Genomic DNA, 8,429 nt, shown 5'->3' with positions numbered 1-8,429 from the left:
TGGTGTGTATAGACAGTAGTTATATACGATGGTGTGTATAGACAGTATAGACAGTAGTTATACAGGATGGTGTGTATAGACAGTAGTTATATAGGATGGTGTGTATAGACAGTATAGACAGTAGTTATACAGGATGGTGTGTATAGACAGTAGTTATATAGGATGGTGTGTATAGACAGTAGTTATATAGGATGGTGTGTATAGACAGTAGTTATGTCCACATTATGGACAGTATACTGTATGAATAGAGAAGGTGTGTATAGACAGTAGTTATATAGAATGAGACTTGACTAGAATACACCACATACAGTACACATGAAGTGGATGAAACAATATGTCCCAGGTGCCCTAAGCACGACACAACTGATTCAAATAACCAACTCATCATCAAGTTTTGATGATATTAATCAGCTGTGTCGTGCTACGGCAAAAAACAAAACGTGCACACAAGGGAGGCCTTCCGGACCTTGTTCTAGGTTAGTGGGTAAGTGGGTAGAGACCAACATATGTTCCCTGTGAAGACATAAGGCTCTAGTACAAATCAGGGCCAGACTCTAGGACCTGGCGGAGACGTTATCCGGTGCTGCGACCTCTCCTCTGCAGCTCAGAAAGAGAGGGAGGGAGGGAGGCAGAGAGAGAGCGCGAGAGCGAGAGAGAGAGAGGAGGCCGGGGATAACGCACGGAGAAAGCCTGGATCGCTTCCGCTGTGCGCGTGCAGATGTGTACCGTATACACGGCAACGGCGCGTGAACTTGAGGAGTTTTATTTGGTTCAAGACGCACCGGACATCTCCTCCGGTAAGAAAATAATGATTGCTCGCGATGGAAGTCTGCTAGTCTCGCGGCGGTCCGATAGAGTCGGTTTTTCCTCCAGATGCAGACACACGGAACTGACGCCGGGGCGCGTGCCTGCCTGCCTGTCGAGGTTAACGGGTGCATTCTGTCTAGGGGCGCGTGGCCGCTGTACCTGCCCCATAAGAGCTTCTTGCAGGCAGGGGAGCAACAACAACAACACGGATTCGGTTTTATTGCCTCCTCTCTGATTTTGTTGGATATTGTAGCCTGTGTAGTATTAAAACAGCACATACCATGCTATACAGTGTAGAATTAAAACAGCACATACCATGCTATACAGTGTAGAATTAAAACAGCACATACCATGCTATACAGTGTAGTATTAAAACAGCACATACCATGCTATACAGTGTAGTATTAAAACAGCACATACCATGCTATACAGTGTAGTATTAAAACAGCACATACCATGCTATACAGTGTAGTTACAGACTAGTTACAGTGTAGTATTAAAACAGCACATACCATGCTATACAGTGTAGTATTAAACAGCACATACCATGCTATACAGTGTAGTATTAAAACAGCACATACCATGCTATACAGTGTAGTATTAAAACAGCACATACCATGCTATACAGTGTAGTATTAAAACAGCACATACCATGCTATACAGTGTAGTATTAAAACAGCACATACCATGCTATACAGTGTAGTATTAAAACAGCACATACCATGCTATACAGTGTAGTATTAAAACAGCACATACCATGCTATACAGTGTGTGACCTACAGAAACTGTCTTTGTCTCTGTGGTGAGTTGACTTCGAGTTAAGGTGGTGTGGTTCACACACACACACACACACACACACACACACACACACACACACACACACACACACACACACACACACCACACACACACACACACACACACACACACACACACACACACACACACTGCATAGTATGGTTTGTGCTGTTGTCAGATGGATGTGAGCTCTGTGATTATGTCATATCCTGTACTCGTCTCTAAATAGATAATCTGTTAACAGACAGACACAGAGACAGGCAGGCAGACAGACAGACAGACAGACAGACAGACAGACAGACAGACAGACAGACAGACAGACACAGAGACAGGCAGACAGACAGACAGACAGACAGACAGACAGACAGACAGACAGACAGACAGACAGACAGACAGACAGACAGACAGACAGACAGGCAGGCAGGCAGACAGACAGACAGACAGACAGACAGACAGACAGACACAGAGACAGACACAGAGAGAGAAAGACAGACAGACAGACATGTTCATTCTGGTGTGTTTGTCTTAGATTCTGTTTATATTAAACTAAGTGTTTGTGTTTTTCTCGTTGTCAGGAGAGGACTGAAGGGGGACTCACCTGGTTGCTACGAAGACAGTTTTAATATTTTAATTGGTCACCAAGCATCTTCATGCCGTCCAACACTACCACACTGCCACCATCAGAGGACCCCACTACACACATGGTGAGGGCTGTGTGTGTTTCTGTATTTGTGTAATAATTAAACAGACAGTTATTTATTTACATCGCTCACCAACCATTCTGCATTCACACACGCACGCAGGCACACACACACCACACACACACACACACACACACACACACACACACACACACACACACACACACACACACACACACACACACACACACACACACACACACACACACACACACACACACACACACATATATATATAGGCCTAGTTCAAATCAAATTGTATTTGTCACATACACGTATTTAGCAGATGTTATTGCGGGTGTAGTGAAATGCTTGTGCTCCTAGCACCAACAGTACAATAGTATCTAACAATTCACAACAATACACACAAATCTAAAAGTAAAATAGTAGAATTAAGAAATATATAAATATTAGATCGAGAAATGTAGGAGTGGCATTGACTAAAATACAGTAGAATACAGTATATACATATGAGATGAGTAAAGCAGAATGTAAACATTATTAAAGTGACCAGTGACATGGGGCGGCAGCCTCTAAAGTGCAGGGTTGAGTAACCTGGTGGTAGTGATGGCTATTTAACAGTCTGATGGCCTTGAGATAGAAGCTGGTGTTCAGTCTCTCGGTCCCAGCTTTGATGTCTTCTGGATGCCTTCTGGGTGATACCAGGGCGAACAGGCCGTGGCTCAGGTGGTTGATGTCCTTGATGATCTTTTTGGCCTTCCTGTGACATCGGGTGGTGTAGGTGTCCTGGAGGGCAGGTAGTTTGTCCCCGGTGATGCGTTGTGCAGACCTCACTACCCTCTGGAGAGCCTTGTGGTTGAAGGCGGTGCTGTTGCCGTACCAGGCGGTGATACAGCCCGACAGGATGCGCTCAATTGTGCATCTGTAAAGGTTTGTGAGGGTCTTAGGGGCCAAGACAAATTTCTTCAGCCTCCTGAGGTTGTGGAGGCGCTGTTGCGCCTTCTTCACCACACTGTGTGGATGGACCATTTCAGTTCGTCAGTGATGTGTACACTTATTTTCCTGGCACCACTCCGTCAGTCAAGGGTGAACAGGGAGTACAGGAGGGGGCTGAGTACACACCCTTGTGGGGCCCCTGTGTTGAGGATCAGTGTAGTGGAGGTGTTGTTGCCTACCTTCACCACCTGGGGGCGGGCCTTCAGGAAGTCCAGGACTCAGTTGCACGGGGGGGGGGGGGGGGGGGGGGGTTCAGACCCAGTGCCCCGAGCTTAATGATGAGCTTTGAGGGTACTATGGTGTTGTATGCTGAGCTGTAGTCAATTAAGTAAGTAAGCATTTTACTGTGAGGTCTACTACACTTGTTGTATTCAGCATTTTACTGTGAGGTCTACTACACCTGTTGTATTCAGCATTTTACTGTGAGGTCTACTACACCTGTTGTATTCAGCATTTCACTGTGAGGTCTACTACACCTGTTGTATTCAGCATTTCACTGTGAGGTCTACTACACCTGTTGTATTCAGCATTTCACTGTAAGGTCTACTACACCTGTTGTATTCAGCATTTCACTGTGAGGTCTACTACACCTGTTGTATTCAGCATTTCACTGTGAGGTCTACTACACCTGTTGTATTCAGCATTTCACTGTGAGGTCTACTACACCTGTTGTATTCAGCATTTCACTGTGAGGTCTACTACACCTGTTGTATTCAGCATTTCACTGTAAGGTCTACTACACCTGTTGTATTCAGCATTTCACTGTAAGCTCTTCTAGTTTGCAGTTTGCAGTGGGCAGTGGGCAGTTTGCAGTGGGCAGTTTGCAGTGGGCAGTGGGCAGTTTGCAGTGGGCAGTGGGCAGTTTGCAGTGGGCAGTGGGCAGTGGGCAGTGGGCAGTGGGCAGTGGGCAGTGGGCAGTTTGCAGTGGGCAGTTTGCAGTGGGCAGTGGGCAGTGGGCAGTGGGCAGTGGGCAGTATGCAGTGGGCAGTGGGCAGTGGGCAGTTTGCAGTGGGCAGTTTGCAGTGGGCAGTGGGCAGTTTGCGGTGGGCAGTGGGCAGGGGGCAGTGGGATGGCGATTGCATGGTCTGTGGACCTATTGGGGTGGTAAGCAAATTGAAGTGGGGGGGGTCTAGGGTGTCAGGTAGAGGTTATATGACACAAACACATTCAGAGGCTAATAATGTAAGAAATAATACACAAAAAAAACAAAATACTGCAAAGTTGTTTAGGAGCCAGAAGCAGAGGTGCCATGTCTGTAGATCCAACTAAATGTATATATAATACACTGAGTGGACAAAACATTAAGAACACCTTCCTAATATTGAGTTGCAGCCTCCTTTTGCCCTCAGAACAGCCTCAGTTAATCAGGACATGGACTCTACAAGGTGTCGAAAGCGTTCCACAGGGATGCTGGTCCCATGTTGACTCCAATGCTTCCCACAGTTGTGTCCAGTTGGCTGGATGTCCTTTGGGTGGTGGACCTAACTTGATACACACGGGAAACTGTTGAGCGTTAAAAGAAACAGCAGCATTGCAGTTCTTGACACAAACCAGTGCGCCTGGCACCTACTACCAGACCCCGTTCAAAGGCAGTTCAATATTTTGTCTTGTCCATTCACCCTCTGAATGACACACATACACAATCCATGTCTCAATTGTCTCAAGGCTTAAAAATCCTTCTTTAACCTGTCTCCTCCCCTTCATCTACACTGATTGAAGTGGATTTAACAAGTGACATCAATAAGGGATGCTAGCTTTTACCTGGAATCACCTGGATTCACCTAGTCAGCCTATGGAAAGTGCAGGTGTTCCTAATGGGAAAGGGAATGAGATGTTGTACTACCATACTGTACACACAAGAGAGAGAAGGAAGAGACAGAGAAGGAAAACAGAGAGAGAGAGAGAGAGAGAGAGAGAGAGATAGGAGGCAGGGAGAGAGAGAGAGAAAGAGAGGAGCAGACAGGGAGAGAGAGAAAGAGAGGAGGGAGAGAGAGAGGAGGGAAGGAGAAAGGGAGGGGGAGAGGTAGAGAGAGAGACAGACAGAGGATGGGAGACAGAAAGAGGAGGATGGGAGACAGAGAGAGAGGAGGAGGGAGACAGAGAGAGAGGAGGAGGGAGACAGACAGAGAGGAGGCTGAAATAGAGACAGACAGAGGATGAGAGAGAGAGAGAGGAGGATGGGAGACAGACAGAGGATGAGAGAGAGAGAGAGGAGGCTGAAATAGAGACAGACAGGGGATGAGAGAGAGAGAGAGGAGGATGGGAGACAGAGAGGAGGCTGAAATAGAGACAGACAGAGGATGAGAGAGAGAGGAGGATGGGAGACAGAGAGAGGAGGATTTTTCGGGGCCTGACTGTGGCAGTGGGACTTTCCTCCTGTCTCCCAGTTACCCGTCTGGTTGCTTAGCAACAACAGCAGCCCTAAATAACCTGCCAAAGATCAAAATAGACCAAAGATAGGGAGGGAGAGAGCAGGGGGTGAGAGAGAGGGGGAGGGAGAGAGAGCAGGGGGTGAGAGAGAGGGGGAGGGAGAGAGAGGGAGAGAGAGAGGGGGAGGGAGAGAGCAGGGGGTGAGAGAGAGAGGGAGGAAGAGAGCAGGGGGTGAGAGAGAGAGGGGGTGAGAGAGAGAGGGAGGGAGAGAGCAGGGGGTGAGAGAGAGAGGGGGAGGGAGAGAGGGGGAGGGAGAGAGCAGGGGGTGAGAGCGAGAGGGGGAGGGAGAGAGGGGGAGGGAGAGAGCAGGGGGTGAGAGAGAGCGAGAGACAGAGAGAGAGGGGGAGGGAGAGATAAAAAAAGTGAGGGGGAAGGAGGGAGGGAGGGAGAGAGAGAGAGAGAGACAGTGAGAGAGATGGGGAGGGTGTGTGTGCATGTGTGTGTGTGTGTGTGTGTGTGTGTGTGTGTGTGTGTGTGTGTGTGTGTGTGTGTGTGTGTGTGTGTGTGTGTGTGTGTGTGTGTGTGTGTGTGTGTGTGTGTGTGTGTGTGTGTGTGTGTGTGTGTGTGTGTGTTAGCGGGTGGGGGGGGGGCATAGGTTACCTGGGTGGTTTCTATGCTGATCGTCAGGGAAGTGACATCAGAGGTTTAGTCAGCACAGCAGCTCTGGAGACGGTTGCTAAGCAGTTTCTCCTCCTTAGCAACCATTCCACTATCACAGCTGAGAAAGAGCTTTTCTTATTGGTCGGGTTCCTCCACCTCTTCTTGCCTTTATGCTTCAACCAGTCACAGATAAAGGAACACTGCAGGGTCACATAGAATGTTTATAGCTGTTGTTCTCAACGAAACACAGACTAAACATTCTGACGGATCAACCAGTGTTATGTTGAGGGATCAACCAGGTTATGTTGAGGGATCAACCAGGTTATGTTGAGGGATCAACCAGGTTATGTTGAGTGATCAACCAGGTTATGTTGAGTGATCAACCAGGTTATGTTGAGTGATCAACCAGGTTATGTTGAGGGATCAACCAGGTTATATTGAGGGATCAACCAGGTTATGTTGAGGGATCAACCAGGTTATGTTGAGTGATCAACCAGGTTATGTTGAGGGATCAACCAGGTTATATTGAGGGATCAACCAGGTTATGTTGAGGGATCAACCAGGTTATGTTGAGGGATCAACCAGTGTTATGTTGAGGGATCAACCAGTGTTATGTTGAGGGATCCCACAGTGTTATGTTGAGGGATCAACCAGGTTATGTTGAGGGATCAACCAGTGTTATGTTGAGGGATCAACCAGGTTATATTGAGGGATCAACCAGGTTATGTTGAGGGATCAACCAGTGTTATGTTGAGGGATCCCACAGTGTTATGTTGAGGGATCAACCAGGTTATGTTAAGGGATCAACCAGGTTATGTTGAGGGATCAACCAGGTTATGTTGAGGGATCCCACAGTGTTATGTTGAGGGATCAACCAGTGTTATGTTGAGAGATCAACCAGGTTATGTTGAGGGATCAACCAGGTTATATTGAGGGATCAACCAGGTTATGTTGAGGGATCAACCAGGTTATGTTGAGGGATCAACCAGTGTTATGTTGAGGGATCCCACAGTGTTATGTTGAGGGATCAACCAGGTTATGTTGAGGGATCAACCAGTGTTATATTAAGGGATCAACCAGGTTATGTTGAGGGATCCCACAGTGTTATGTTGAGGGATCAACCAGTGTTATGTTGAGGGATCAACCAGGTTATGTTGAGGGATCAACCAGTGTTATGTTAAGGGATCAACCAGGTTATGTTGAGGGATCAACCAGGTTATGTTGAGGGATCCCACAGTGTTATGTTAAGGGATCAACCAGGTTATGTTGAGGGATCAACCAGTGTTATGTTAAGGGATCAACCAGGTTATGTTGAGGGATCCCACAGTGTTATGTTGAGGGATCAACCAGGTTATGTTGAGGGATCCCACAGTGTTATGTTGAGGGATCAACCAGGTTATGTTGAGGGATCAACCAGTGTTATGTTGAGGGATCAACCAGGTTATGTTGAGGGATCAACCAGGTTATGTTGAGGGATCAACCAGGTTATGTTGAGGGATCAACCAGGTTATGTTGAGGGGTCAACCAGGTTATGTTGAGGGATCAACCAGGTTATGTTGAGGGATCAACCAGGTTATGTTGCTATGCACTAGTCAGCCATGTCATGGGGCTCTGCAGTGAAACCTCTGTGTGTCTGTAACATATTCATGTGTCTGTTGTGTCTGTACCGGAGTGTTGTGTCTGTAACTGAGTGATGTGTCTGTAATAACAGTGATGTGTCTGTAATAACAGTGATGTGTCTGTAATAACAGTGATGTGTCTGTAATAACAGTGATGTGTCTGTTGTAACAGTGATGTGTCTGTTGTAACAGTGATGTGTCTGTAATAACGGTGGTGTGTCTGTTGTAACAGTGATGTGTCTGTATTAACGGTGGTGTGTCTGTTGTAACAGTGATGTGTCTGTAATAACAGTGATGTGTCTGTTGTAACAGTGCTGTGTCTGTATTAACGGTGGTGTGTCTGTAATAACAGTGATGTGTCTGTGACAGAGTGCTGTGTCTGTAATAACGGTGGTGTGTCTGTATTAACGGTGTTGTGTCTGTATTAACGGTGGTGTGTCTGTAATAACAGTGATGTGTCTGTGACAGAGTGCTGTGTCTGTAATAACGGTGGTGTGTCTGTAATAACAGTGATGTG

The 8,429-nt window shown here is 46.9% G+C and overlaps 1 protein-coding gene across 3 annotated transcripts in view; it reads left to right on the top strand.

Moving 5' to 3' along the window:
• Positions 1-615: 615 nt before the first annotated feature.
• The window catches only part of LOC139555916 (DNA (cytosine-5)-methyltransferase 3A-like), a 112,663-nt gene continuing 104,849 nt past the window's right edge, over positions 616-8,429 (top strand). Inside the window, exons 1-2 of one of the 3 annotated variants that reach the window (XM_071369288.1) lie at positions 616-797; positions 2,181-2,309. In XM_071369288.1, the coding sequence (XP_071225389.1) occupies positions 2,256-2,309 (54 nt within the window). In that variant the 5' untranslated portion in view covers positions 616-797; positions 2,181-2,255. The remainder of the gene's footprint in view (positions 798-2,180; positions 2,310-8,429) is intronic. The other 2 variants (XM_071369286.1, XM_071369287.1) reach the window with 2 other exon arrangements.

The sequence above is a fragment of the Salvelinus alpinus genome, chromosome 27, assembly GCF_045679555.1.
Source record: "Salvelinus alpinus chromosome 27, SLU_Salpinus.1, whole genome shotgun sequence".
Classification (NCBI taxonomy): domain Eukaryota; kingdom Metazoa; phylum Chordata; class Actinopteri; order Salmoniformes; family Salmonidae; genus Salvelinus; species Salvelinus alpinus.
This window is presented reverse-complemented; position numbering and strand designations above follow the sequence as displayed.